The sequence below is a fragment of the Diceros bicornis genome, chromosome X (assembly GCF_020826845.1).
Source record: "Diceros bicornis minor isolate mBicDic1 chromosome X, mDicBic1.mat.cur, whole genome shotgun sequence".
Lineage (NCBI taxonomy): Eukaryota > Metazoa > Chordata > Mammalia > Perissodactyla > Rhinocerotidae > Diceros > Diceros bicornis.
This window is the reverse complement of record NC_080781.1, coordinates 118,734,874-118,749,016: the sequence shown is the minus strand read 5'-3', so window position 1 is coordinate 118,749,016 and position 14,143 is coordinate 118,734,874. Positions and strand designations below refer to the sequence as shown.

Sequence of the window (14,143 nt, the reverse complement as noted above, 5' to 3'; positions counted from 1 at the left end):
TTTTATGATATAGTATTACCATTTCAATTATATTCATCCCAAATTGCCAATCAAATAAGCTTGCGTTCTCACCCACCATGCAGGGGCAAGGCAGCCCCAGAGACTATCTGGGCACACGAAGGAGGCTCCAGCCCCAAAGAAAGCCCTGCCCAGGCCACAGAAGAGCCAGTGGGGAGAAGCTTCTCCCCAGAAGCTCGGGCAACGGCATCCTGCAGCCGAGGAGCTCCTTACCTTATAGCCCAGACGCGCCGCCCGCTGCAGGAGGGTTTCACCAGCATTTTTGTTCACTATGAGCCGACGCGCCTCTGGGGGGATCTGCCGGGCTGTAGGTGACTCCGAGGTCTCCTCTGGGCCAGCACTTCGGGACTTAGAGGGTGTGCATGGTTCCGTGGGTTTCACTGGGGTGGGAGATTTGGAGGATCGTGTCTTCTGCTGGCTCCAACGACCTTTGCCCTGGAAAGCAGAGACGCAGTCCTGGATCAGCACAGGTTCCCATCCATTTCTACCCGTGAGCAGGGGCTCAAATCCTCAACCACATAAACCAAGGAATGACGAAGGGACTGGAAATCAGAGATTGAGGGGGCATCCCAGCTTCTCTCAAGCACTCTGCATGCCTTCTTTACCTGCCTCCATCCCCATTTATTGCGAGTTTCACAAGCGTTCTCCATTAATAGGCAGACGCAAACTCAGAGAGTAAAGAGAAGCAGAGACAGCTATCTTTGACTAAAGAGGCACAGCTGCTGAAGCCTTCACTCGTGTTACAAAAACCTTTCCCACTTCTAACTCTCACCAGGCTTTTCCCACCTTCCACCACACCGTGTCCCCAAGTGACGCTCATGCCCACCTGGGGCGCTGAAAAGCGCTCAGGCGCAGGAATCAGAAAGACCTGGGTTTGAATCCTGCCTCTGCCATCCACTGGCTACAATACCTGCGGCAAAGCCTAACCTCTCTGAGCCTCACTTTCTCCCTTGTAGGGTCTTTGAGATAACGAACTAGAAGGCTCCAGAACAATGCACATGGTGGGTGCTCACAAAACATTAGAGTCTTTTCTTCATGAATTACCCTGTGTGTCTCCCTTTTCCTTCCATTTTGAACTGGAACGCCTAGAGCAAGTTCCCATGCCTGTCCCACCACGGTGTACTGGGTCTATGGGGGCAGGTAATTTGTCTCTTTAGTTCAGGGGTCTTAGGTGGGAGGAACTGTGCTCGAGGAGCTGTACTCAAGGAATCAGACCCAAGGAGCCTCATCTGCACCTGGACCTAAGTTAGATGATGAGATTCTAAACTTGGAGCTGATGCCATAATTGGATGAGAATTTGGGGGGCCTTGGGAGGGATGGGTATACCTTGCATGTGGGAGAGACACGAACCATTGGGGGGCCAGAGGGCAGACTGTGCCCTCATCAGACTCCATGATGGCCCCTGATGATCCCCACCTCCTGATATTCATGCTCTTGTGGAGCCCCCTCCGGGACTGGATAGGGCTGATGTGTGCAGCCAATAGGAGATTGCAGGGATGACGGTGTGTGACTTCCAGGGCTAGGTCCTCAAAGGCAATGTGGCTTCTGCCTTGCTCTCTTTTGGATCACACGTTCTGGGGGAAGCCAGCTGCCATGTCATGAGGACAATCAAGCAGCCCTTTGGAGAAGCCCGTGGGGCAAGGAAAGGAGGCCTCCTGCCAACAATCAGCATCAACTTGCCAACCATGTGAGAGGGCCATCCTGGAAGCAGGTCCTCCAGCCCCAGTCAAGCCTTCAGATAAATGTAACCCTGGCTGACACCTTGACTGCAACCTCATGGTTAACCCAAGCCAGACCCAGCTATGCTGCTCCTGAACTCCTGACCCCCAGAAACTGTGTGAGGGAATACATGTTTATCATTGTATTAAGCTGCTAAGTTTTAGGGTAATCTGTTATACCGCAATAGATAACTAATACATTCCCATTTATCTAAATCCCTCAGAGCTCAGGATCTCACTTAAATCCTGTCTTCTACAACATTCTACAACACTCTGGTCCCCAATGCTCTCTTTCTCTGCATACCCAGAACACCTAGTCTGAATCACATGGTCTGATGCCTGAGGCCTGACTGTCTGCATTTCCTTTCATTGTTTCACGGGCAAGTCTGGCCTCCCCTGCTAGGTTTTAAGCTCTTTGGGGGCAGGGTTCATATTGTCATCTTCTCTTTTGTTCCTTACAGCACTTAACTCAGTGCTGGGCACATCACTACAACAAATATTTGTTGACTTGATTCAAGCCAGCTATGTGCAGAGAGCCCTGGGTAGCCAGAAAAGTTGCCTAGAAAGACATGAAGCCAGGAAAGGAGTGGCAGCAGGAAAAAGACAAGGGCCCAGGGCATTTGTTTCTTCTGGTAAATCCCAAGACAATGAGAGCTGCTCTCCGTCCCCATCCCGAAAGGGCAGAGAGGTACACTTGCTAGCAGGAAGGCACCAGCTATGAGTATAGAATGCCGCTTTATTGCCAGGAGGATAGAGGTGCATAATGGCAGTACTGGAGGATGCTGGGTAAAGTGTCCAGGTTTTTGCTAAGCCAAGCCAGGAGCCAAAGGGTGACTCTCCTTCTGGGGGCCAGAGCTGCCAGAGACAAGGGAGGCTGCCTGAGAGGCAGATGAACAAGAGCAAATGGGGGCCCCCTCCCCCTTTCTCCTGGCTCAGAGCCCCTGTGGGAAGAAGCCTTTAGCCAATGCCCCAGCTTTAGTGCCGCAGGCACGTCCCCCGCCCTCCCCCCGCCTTGCTTTCCACTACAAAGCACCCTGCCATGGGGGCAACTGGAGCAGGTGGTGGTGACTGGGAGAGAAAGAAAGGCGGCAGGGAGACAAGGAGGCCCTGTGAAGGCACAAAACCTCTCCGGGAGGAACATTTCAGCAGATACACTGCCAGGGAGAATAACCAGACAGAAGCATCAGCTTGTGCCGCTGAATGTCAGGCGGCTGGTCACCTTTGTGTGGGACGGAGCCATCTGAGTGTCTGAGGAGGAGCAGGGGAAGGGGAGGGGGATGCCCACCTTTCACCAGAGCTGCTCAAGGTTGCAGCCTTTCCCTGCCCAGCTGCCCCTTCCCCCAGTGTCTCCCGGATACAGATAGAAGCCACCCATTCACAGGGTGGAGGCATATCAAAAGGGACGGCCTCCAAGGGAAGCCAGGCCTGCTTCACGTCCCAACTCTGTCACTCATGACCACTGAGTAACCTTGCGCAAGTCCCTGAGCCTCAGTTTCCTCACCATAAAATGAGGACAACAGCACCAACCTCGAACAGCCACTGTGCAAATTAAGAGCGATCGTGTGAATGGAGCACTCAGCACAGACCAGACTTCCCTGCTCCTCCCCTGGCCCCCTCGGAGTGTCAAAGGCAACGGTCACTGCTACCTTGCCACTCCATACCTCTGTCCCCTCATTCTTGGCTCAGCCTGAAGCGTGAGAATGTACACCAACCTTGGAGAACATTTTACGGATATCAAAGCGTTTCACATCCGTTGCCTCCTCTGTTCCCCCAAGCACCCTTCTGAGATGGAAAGGACATGGAGTATCATCTCCATTTTTAAAGATGAGGAAATAGGCTTGAGTACCTTGTCTGAGCTGGAACCAGATTCCGGAATGGTGAAGGGGAAAGGAGGGAGAGAGAGTACTTGGGTCTCCCGCCTTTTGCCAGCGCCACTCAGGGATCCCTGCTCTGGAGCTGGAAAGAGCCGTAAGGATCACAACCACCAAAACAAGCCCAATATGACCTTTTATTTTGGTTGTCAATGACAAATACATGTTACAGGTATACATTTGAACCTGAACCTTCACTTCTCTCAAATGTACAGCTCACCCAGGATGAGGACTGTGTGATTTTTTTTGAATTGTACAATGTGGAACCCAACATCATGAACATCAGACACAAAAGAGATGTCAATTCTCAACAGGGGTTCTAGAATGCTTGCCTGGCTACCGACTGGTGAGTGCCCACTTACCTGCTCCTCTGCCTCCATGGGAAGCAAAGGAACTGGGGAGTGGGGGTGGGGAAGGGCAGCTATAACTGAGCCCAAGTAAACTTCCTTCAGGCCCGCCCTCAAGCAACCTTTGTCTGGACATCAACATCCTTGCTTCTACAAGTTATTTTCCACCTTGATTGACTCAGAAAGCTCCCTGATTGGTTTCCAGTGAGTTAAGCCCAGACAAAATCTTCTTGATTGGATGTTAACAAGCTATTCAAGCTAACATCCTGCCATATTCTTTAACTCTTCCTTAACTCAAAGGAGATCCAAGGATTGTTGAGGAAAAGTCCTCGTGGGCCAAACCCTATAGTCTGCAAATGCTTATTGTTGGCTTTAACTCTAGTTCCCATTCTTCAAATCTGCCCCACAACCCTTCTAGAACTACTTTAAAATACTTTAATAAATATAGGTTAGTTTGATCCTCCCCATCCCCTCACTCACTCACTCACTCACTCAGAGGACCGTTGAATGAGGAGCTTGTGGAAAGCCTGCCGCTCTAGCCCATTCCCCTCCCCCACAACTCCCTCACCGCAAACACACCTTCACCTCTTCTGAGACGTTTGCCATGTGCTTGGTCTTACACTTTCGTTTTCCTGATGGCTTCTCTGAATTTTCAAGGCAGGCTGGCTCCTCCAGGTTATTTGGGAGGAAACCATTTGGTGAATCCGAGATCCCCTGGGCTTTGTTGGGCAAGAGAAGGTTCCTGTTCCTGAGGCGGTGCTCCGAACTTTGGGAGGAAGTCTTCTGCTTACGGGCCTTTAAATCTGAAGGCAAGAAACAGGAAAGAATGGATGTCAGGGAAATGGAACACAGAAAAGCAACACCTTCCTCTAAGATGAATCAGGGGACTTTGGGGATTAGACTCTCGGTACAAAGTTGTGTAACTATCAGCTACCAGTATCTAGTGCGGTGCTGACTATTCCGCTAAATGCTTCTCGAATGGACACTGTACTTCAACGTCCAAGTCTCTCCTCTACAAGCAGGAGACAACTCCCAGCCCTGCCAGCAGGGGGCGGCCCATCTGACTGTCCCTAAGACGAGGGCAATTTTAAAAGGATTTCCCCAAGTCTAGAGCAAATCCGAACTTTCTTTTCTGCTTTTCTCCCATCTCCTTTGTCTCTTTCTACACTCCAATATGAAAACAAATTCAGCAGTTCCGCTAAAGCAAAGCATGAAGTACACTGGGGTGGGGAGTAAATGGTAGAAGCCTTCCTTCATAACCTCAGCTCTCCCCACCTGACTGCCCTGTTGGTCACTCTCCAAGGACACAAAGATCAAAGCCACAGAAACTCCTTGAAACCAGAAGGTGCCATGGGCCAACTTACCTGGTGGGCAATCGCAGAAACCTGCTACCTTCCCTGGTTGGAAAGCAAGTCGCTGCAACACACTGGGCAACATCTCTAATTCGAGCTGCAGCTCACTGAACAAAGCGCATTCTAATTTCAAAAAGGCCTGCTGGGAACATCATTATCAAGAGCCTCATCCCACAGGGTCAGTCCTAAACCCCATGTGTAGGGGGATAGACTGGGTTTACCCTTAGCTCTTAACATTAGTGTTACATGGCTTGGCCACTAGCTGTGTGATTGGCTGGAGGCAGGTCAGAATCCCCCTGCACCTCAGTTTCCATGGGAAATGGCAAGAATATAATCCACATCACAGGACTGGTATGAGAATTAAATGAGGTAACATATGCAAAACCCCTTTATAAAGTGGTATAAAGAGTAAGGCATGATTATATTATCTAAGTGCAAGCTCTTTAGGTAGGGCCATACCCATGTGTTCTTTATCTCCCCAACAGGACTGACCACCATGCCTAGCACATGGCAAAATATCAGTATGTCTGTGAAGTGAATAACTGTAGCCTTGGTTTCTCCAATCTGTGAAACGAGGGGATTGAGCAATATCCAAGAGTTCTCAACTCGCCTCCCCCGACCTTGACATGTGCTGTCACGTGTGACATCGCCAATGGCAAATCCAGACATGGGAGCCATCATTACAGTCTGAGGAATTGGCTATAGGTTATGCACAGCTCTTAGAAGGCCAGCTGTCATACCACCCCTTTCTCCCAACTAGCCCCAACCCACTAGTGGGTCCCCACACCTGTCCAAGAACTGCTGTGCTGGATGGCTTCTAGTGGCGCTTCCAGCCAGAATATTCTAAACCAGGGCTTTTGATGCAACAAGTTCAGGCTGAAACAAAAGAGGAAGGAACAGAACTGTGCCTTTTGAGGACCTCAGGAAACATGGGGAAGCCATATTACAGCATTCAATGCCACAGGAAAAGCAGCAGCCCCCTACCCCATTTACCCAGGGCAGGGCAGGCTGTGGAGTTTATTCACCTGTGGAGAAGTAAGGGCTTCATGGTAGCACGGAAGGGAACATAGAGTGGAGGCAGTAGGTATGTGCATGGAAGTGGCTCTTCCTATCCCCTCCACAGGTCAAGAAGGGAGATACCCAAGCCCGGGATGAAAGGAGAGGTCATGAGGCTCAGACAGGAGTAAGGTCACCTGTCTAGTTTGGTGACTAGTTTGGTGACTCCACCTGACTCTCTAATGTCAACCTGAAAGATAGGTAGTAATAAGAGGGATCAGAGCCTTCTGAGAAGAGAGATGTTTTCCAGGCAATTCCTTCATGAAGATGTCACCATCAGATCTGGAGGAAAGTGACCAGACCATATGCCGAAGCCAACGGCCTCAACTCAAAACCCTTAGACACACACGTGGAGGGAAAATGACCTACTTTCCAGCAACTGGAGCTGTCCCCAAATCAAATAGGATGCCTTGCTAAGTGGCGTTCTCCATGCTCCTGGAGGTGTTTAAGGAAAGGCTACCTGTCAAGAGTGCTGTGAAGATCTCTGTATTGGGTAGAAAACTGGACCAGGCAACCTCGAAGGTCCTTCTGGTTCCAAAAGCTGATAAGTTCCATAAGAAGCTCCCAAGCTTCCCAGAAACCAGCCCTCATTAGAGAAGACTGGGTATTACAAAAGCTCCTCTTCATCCTAACACAAGTGTCTGAGGCCAACGGCTTGATAACTGATTCCCGACCAATCCATTATGGCTCTGGCAGAAAAAAGGGAAAATTATTCCTCCTCTGTCACATAGTGGACGAAAATGAGCTCAATTACTCTCAAGTGTAGGGATAGGTATTGTATATATCCCTACTTAAACAGAGCTGGAAATGAGGTCTAGCCTTCTTTGCATGTAGCAAACCCAGAATCTACTACCCACTCAGTATGCGGTTATTCAGTTTTCGCTAATGAGGAGCCTGCAGATATTTACTGGCAGCTCAGGATGAATACATTATAGGAGACAATCAATTGTTGCTTTAAAGGCAGAGGTCAGAGCAAGAGAGTGTTCTTATGGAACCCAGAGATATGCTTTTTGCTCATCTAGAAATTCGCTATAGGAATGGGCCCGAACAGTACTTAGTGGAACATACTGATACTGGCCTCGGTGACAGTCTGTGCCGCCGTGATTACATATTATAGCATCTGACGTGGCCAAAGAAAGCCCAGTTTTCTCCTTGGGCTGCCTGCTTTTCCAACTCAGGTCCAACAAAAATGATGCCACCTTGGGTGACCTCAAAGCTTCACTCTGCCTCTTAATAACCGTTATGGCTTTAACCGAGAGAGCAAAGTTGTGCCCGCTTCTACTTGAAGTTCTTCTGTTGGGTTGAGGAAACCATTGTACTTCTTTTTAGCTTAGGGGCTGGAGGCATCCCAGGAAAGGCAGCCAATGCCTTCTTTCTTCTTGAACCCAGGATTCTAGGAGAGAGAACCCGAACTCCCAAAAGACCCAACTCCCTCAAGCCAACCAGAGAACTCCCTGGTATCGAGTTGTCCCATGCCAAGGATGTCACTGTGGCCTTGCCCACAGGTTCAGACTTTCATAAGAAATTGCAGGGCTCGGGCCTTCATGTCCTCAGCTCACCCGTAGGTCAGTCCGAACTCATTCAATCTCAACCCCAAGCCAAAACCTCGGGACTGGAGTTGAGTGACCCCCTCTGGCAGCTGAAGCTCATAGCACCAGGTTTCTATGGGTGCAGAGGCCTTTGGCTGGCGTAGAGAAGGCAGAGGTGGGAACACCCAAGATGCCCGAGGGTCCCCAGAAGCCAAAGTCTCTGTGGTTTGGGGACGGGTGACAGCAGCTCACTGGGGCAGCAGCCCCCGGCCGCCCTTACCTGCTCTCCCTTTCCGCCGCTGCTCTTCTTCTTGCTCAGTCAGGTACTCCCCAGTCTGATATTTTCGGCTCTTCTGCCGCCTCCGTTTCTTCCTCTTCACCAGGCCCTCCTCCTCATCTTCCTCCTCCTCCTCATTGGTGTCCCACATTTGCCGGGCAGCCTCTGTCCTCCAGGGCATTTCTCGGGCTCGCCACAGGTGCCTGCGGCCCTGGCTCAGCAGAGTCTTGTCCTGGGCATGGTGGCTGCGATACTGGGTGTCCCGTTGGGTCTTTCTCACCTTTCGACGCTTAGCCGGGGTAGGGGTCACCTCCTCTTCCTCCTCTGTGGGGAAGACTTCCTGGTTTCCCGTGTCACTGTCTGCCATACCAGCAAAGGAGCTACAGATGCTTCCTGTGGACGGGATGTACAGAGGACGGTCAGGTACCTCTTCAAAGGACAAAGAGTATGGTGTCGAAGCAAGTGCCCTGGATTAGGAGTTTGAAGGTCTGGGTTCAAGTTCAGGCTCTGCCAGTTATTAGCTGTACGCTCTGGGAAAGTTCCTTCACTTCCGTTTCCTTGTCTATGAAACAGGGATACTGTTCTCGGCCTTACTCACCTCACAGGACTGTTTTGAGGCTCAAGTGAGATAATTCATCTCTAAGTGCTTTACAGAGTCCAATATATCACGCAACTATCAAGTATCCAAACCACACACCCTTCCTCATCCATGTTGCCATGCCACTTTAATTCATTCCACAAACTCTTCCTTAGTGCTTACTCGGCACCAAGCACTGTGTGAGGGGCAGGAGAGGGCCGCAGGTCCCTGCCCTTTGAGAAATCAGGGTTTAGTAGAGGGTGAGGGAGGGTGGACTGGCAGGCGCCCCCGTCCCTGCTCACTATGTGACCACCAATCTCGCTGACAGAGCCACCCTGAACAAGCAGAATCGTCACAAAAGAAGAGTCTCAGGAAAAGCAAAGCAAGAAGGAGTCCCTTTCCTGTGACACAGCCTGGGTTAGCCCCACCCAAATGCTCCTCAGCCAGGCCCTCTTCCCTTACATTGACCCCACCTCCTATTGAGTGGCCAAGAGTCCAGGGGTGGAGCTTTCTCCCTGGCACTTCCCCCTGCCCCACGGCAGCTGTTCCTCACCGCTGGGCAGGCACTTCCCCCTCCTCTCGTCACCACCCCAGGACGATGGTAGCTTTCCTGCCCTCCTCTGCCACCTTGCCAAGAGGCCATTTTCCTCCCCACTCCTTCCTTCAACTCCACTAACAACAAAAGTACAGTCCTAAATTGGTCCAGTTTAGCACTAGAGGAGATCTGACATCTTCCTCAGAAGCAGCTCTGAGACACCACCATCTTTCTCCCAAGGCCCAGCTATTAACTCAACAATCCCCAAACCCAAGAGAAGTCAGTAGAAGAAAGAAACGGCTCAAGGCAAACAGAGTGGCCCTTGACCAAAGCTTCAAGTCAGTCAGATTGCTTAAAGACAGCAAATACCTAGCAAACTTTCCATTATGTAGACCAGGCAGGGAATGAAGTGTTCTGGTTAACCTAATATTCTGGTTAATACGGAATCACCATAGAGATCACACAAGGATCACCAGCTTCCAAAGAATCAGATACAGTACAAGGTGTTTAACACTAAAACGACACTGGCCATGATGTAATCACTCTTTGACGATTCAGAGGACACTTCAGGATTTTGCGAGGCCTCTGGGCCGTCATCACAGGCCCCAATTACCACTGCGCTCTCATGTGCTGAGGTGCCAGTTAACAGAATGTCGGATAACTGAGTTTACACTGTGTCCTGTTTCCCCATTCTATCCACTTTGCACGGAAATCTGGGTGAACCATGGCAGCCATTTCCAGCGCTACATGGAGGCTAGCAGACAATAGCGGTGGCTGGAAAAGGCTATCTTTTTTTAGATACTGGACGTTGACCAATATAAATTCAGGGGACCAAATATGATTCTGCTGGCCCTGATGACTCAATGCCCATTTCCAATTTTGATGATGCCTGTCACATAATGCAATAAGACAGAGACCCAAAGGTTAAATGTCCATGCTGAGATTGGCCCCAATAATCATGAGACACCAAAGGTTCGAGTGGAACCAGTTTTCCTGAATGGCACAGGCCTTTCCTCTTTCCACCATTGGCTGCCAACAAGAGATGTCAAATCTCTGTTCTGAAAAGCTAAGCAAATAGTCCTAAAATTGTGGGCAATGCCCTCTGTCCCCACCCCGGGCTCTCTTGTCTCTGCAAGGAGCTGGGCATCTTGGCATAGTGAATCAAATTCCCAACTCCCCACCTGAGCCAATGGCAAAATCGCTCACCTAGATTTCTACCTCTCTTCACAGAGAAGTGCCAAGACGGGCGACAGCCTCGGACTTACTCACCAGACTGACTGCGTGTCCGGGTGCTCAGAACCACAGGGATGAAGTCACGGAAACTGCTCTTTGCTTTCTTCTCCAAGGAACCTGGAGTGATGTGAAGTTCCGGGGCAGAAGGCAGAAACATCACAATCAGAGTCTAAGGGCTGGAAAGCCCCCCTGAGAGGGTCGGATGGAAAACTCAAGGGAGGGTTTGCATTTTCCCTGGGTTACATTTATTAGCTCCCCTTATGCTGCTATCACCTACGTATCTCTTCTAGAGAAGGAACATTCCCAGTGGTTTTTGAAAACTGGGAGTTGGGTCATTTTTGCTGACACCAAAAAAGGCAGTGCACGGACTCGATTCCCCAGCATGCCAGAAAGTAGAAGGCCCGGCTGCCTGCATGACTGTGAGGCTGCTGCACCTCCAGAAAGTTATAACTGAGCTGGAGCAGGTCCAAGAGAAGGGCAATCTCAATGAATCTTAGAGGACTGAGCGAGGCAGGAAGATGGGAGTAGGGAGTGGTGGACAGAGGGAAACTGCTATGTAAGAACAGACTAGAAACAGTCAGGTCATGTCAGACGGGCAAGGCAGTGAACACAGGCTACTGGGGGCAGGAATACTTGGGCTTCTCTCTCTGATGAGAGTGCCAAGGAACTATTAGGGGCAGAGCCTACAGGTTAAGTACACAATTCCCCACTCCAAACATCCTGTGTGTCCCTAAATAATAAGGGTTTAGGATTTCTCTAAAGTCTTCTAGCTTGCTAGCCAACTTTTAATTTTTTTTTTTTTTGTGATGAAGATTCAGCCCTGAGCTAACATCCATGCCAATCCTCCTCTTTTTGCTGAGGAAGACTGGCCCTGGGCTAACATCTGTGCCTATCTTCTTCCACTTTATATGGGACACCACCACAGCATGGCCTGGTAAGTGGTGCATCGGTGTGCGCCCAGGATCCGAACCGGGGCCGCCAGCAGCGGAGTGCATGCACTTAACTGCTACACCACGGGGCCAGCCCCACTAGCTTTTAATTTTTAACTTTTTATAATGGGAGTTTTCAAATATACCAAAGGTAGAGAAAACCATGTAATGAACCCCCATTCTGCTGTTTTGGTTTCAATCCTCAAATCCATTTCTTCTCTGAGCCTAGACCCATGGCAGGGTAACAGGCTGGCTATTCTGTTGTAGGACTGACTTTTGTCGGTCTGAAAACCACCTCCTTTGGCCTTCAGAATGTGCCTTATTCTAGCAACCAGAGTGAGCAGAATAAGCCCCTTGTCCCTTCTCCCTTGCCTTTGATTTCAGAGGTGTCAATTATATCTTCCTTCCATCGTGAGGAAGTCTCACTTTTCTGGTCGTCTCAGAGCCCCTCCCCGCGGCCTGCCATAGAAATCCCTCTGCAGCCCAGCCCGGAGGGCCAGGACCTGCGGGGCCTACCTTCCTCGTGGCCATCAGCTCGTTTTCCTGGAGACTGGGACTCCGGCTTTGTTGGCTTCCGGTGCTTGTGCTTTACCCTGACTCCATTGTGCTCTTTTCCTGAATCTGGAGCCCCCCTGGGGCTTTTCTTGGTGGGTTCCTGGGGGTCACTAGGCAGCTTCCGGCACTGTGGAGAGGTAGAGACAGTCAGGATGGAGGTCAGTTTCACGCCTTAAGAAAGCTCTCTTGAGCCCTGTGCCCTGTTTCTGACACATGGACATGAGCTACCCAAGTGGGGGCCTTTGGGAAGAGGCCACCTGCTGCCTTCCACAGCAGGCTATAAAGGCCTTTTTGGACTGAATCCAGTGCCCTAGCTAATCCCCATAGACATCCACACCCCGTCATCTTAAACAGGTCGACAGAGTCTGCATTCACAAGCCAAATAAACACACAAAGTCATTTAAAAGGTGCAAAGTCAGGCCCCATACTCTCTATATCCAAAGAGCAGTAGAGAGATGGGCAGAAGACAAAAATGCCTCTTCTGCAGGTTGGGTGACTACGCTGTTCACGTCACTCCACTTTGGGTATTGACACCAACAACTGAAGATAATTCTCAACACGGGCCAACTCAAGAAAAGTTGTCTATTTTCATGTGTAAATTAATACCAGAAAACAGATTCAACTAAGGCAAGAAGAGAGGCACAGCATAGGAGCAATTCGAATCTCCCCATACTTACACAAGACACTGAAAAGGCCTGGGCGTTATTATTATTCATGCCACTTTATACTCTGCAGCACTTTCAACTTTTCAAAATGATCTCTTCTCTACTATTTGATTTGATCTTCCCAAGAACCCTGAGAGGAGAAGCTAATATTACCCCCATTGAACAGACAAGGAAACTGAGGCTCCAAGACAAGAGGTTAAATGATTTGTCCAGGGCAACACACAGCCCAAGGCATCCACTTGCTCAGGGGCTGCCACTTAACAGGCAGACCTGCAAGTTAGCTCATTTGGGCTTGCAGAGAGAAAGTGGCAGAGCTGGGACTAAGACCCAGGCCTCCTGGCTCCCAGCCTGGGCCTCTTCGCATCAGCTCTCATTCCCTTTCCTTTACTACTTGCATCCTCAACTGTTTTTGCTCAGCCCACTCACACCTACTGCCTGGTGCATCGTATAGGCACGATGGTTGTGCTTACACGCCGCAAGGACACTCTCAGCCTAACAGTCACATATTCTCACAAGCTTTGAGGTCTCGCCATGCCATTAAACAAGAAATAGGGCAAGGTAGGGATTTCCAGTATTCTAGGATCCAGGGAGTGCAGAATAAGCACCATGTTTTACCAATGAAAGCAGGCCCAAAGAAGAAAGGAAGAGTTGTTTTCCCCCTAAGCAGATCCACACACCAACTTCTAGAAGGTTATCACTGTCTAGCTTCAGCTAAAGGGATGGCAGATATCTCATTAATGGAACATTTTCTGTGGGGGGAAGAGGGAGAGTGTGTCTCAGTTCTCCAGGGACAGGGAGTCACTATTCCCCATCAAATTCCAGGGCCTCTTACCATCCCATGAACTCCTCCTGCTCCATATTCAGCAGAAGGCTGAGCTAAAAGTTCAAGTTCAGTTTCCCCCTTTGCTTGCTGCCAGTTCCTACAAACCAAAGTGTTAGGAGAAATAAAGAATCGGGGAAGAAAGAGGAAGATGGGGCACTGCAGCTTCAAGTCTAACCTTCAGATATGGCCAGAGAAAAACTACTACTTTAAGTCAGGGGGAATAAAGTTCAACGCACATAAATTTGAACATGTCCTATTTATTTCTGAATATCAGTTTTAGCTAGCTCTTTCAAGTACAGATCACTAACTTTTACTTCCTAAGATAGACAAAAACAAGTAAAACAGAACATCTAGAAGGGATTTCTGTCTGTATCTTCTGCAAGGGCAGCACTGAGAGTAAAAATATACTGCACACTCCAACATGGGCAAAAAGTTGGGAGGATGGGGAGACTGTGTAAGACAAATGTTCCGGTTAACAGAGTTTTCAAAGATTTTCCAAAGGATGAGTAGACAATAAGTACACTGAGCACCAGATGAAGCAGAGCTCTTTGCTGATGATTCAGAGGGCCCTTCAGGATTCCACAAAGCCTTGGGGCAGGTGGTGCTGGAGACAGGAGACTACTCTGATTCTTGGCCAGACCCTTGAAAGGGGCTGTTT

At 49.7% G+C, this 14,143-nt stretch overlaps 1 protein-coding gene across 5 annotated transcripts in view; it reads right to left on the bottom strand.

Annotated features, from left to right (window-relative positions):
- BCORL1 (BCL6 corepressor like 1) overlaps positions 1-14,143 on the bottom strand; it is a 59,777-nt gene that overhangs the window by 16,371 nt on the left and 29,263 nt on the right. For 4 of the 5 annotated variants that reach the window (XM_058536701.1, XM_058536703.1, XM_058536702.1 and 1 more), the window contains 5 exons: positions 11,959-12,124; positions 10,550-10,630; positions 8,172-8,561; positions 4,534-4,757; positions 232-453 (listed from right to left, as the gene is read on the bottom strand). In XM_058536701.1, the coding sequence (XP_058392684.1) occupies positions 232-453; positions 4,534-4,757; positions 8,172-8,561; positions 10,550-10,630; positions 11,959-12,124 (1,083 nt within the window). The remainder of the gene's footprint in view (positions 1-231; positions 454-4,533; positions 4,758-8,171; positions 8,562-10,549; positions 10,631-11,958; positions 12,125-14,143) is intronic. The other variant, XM_058536705.1, reaches the window with a different exon arrangement.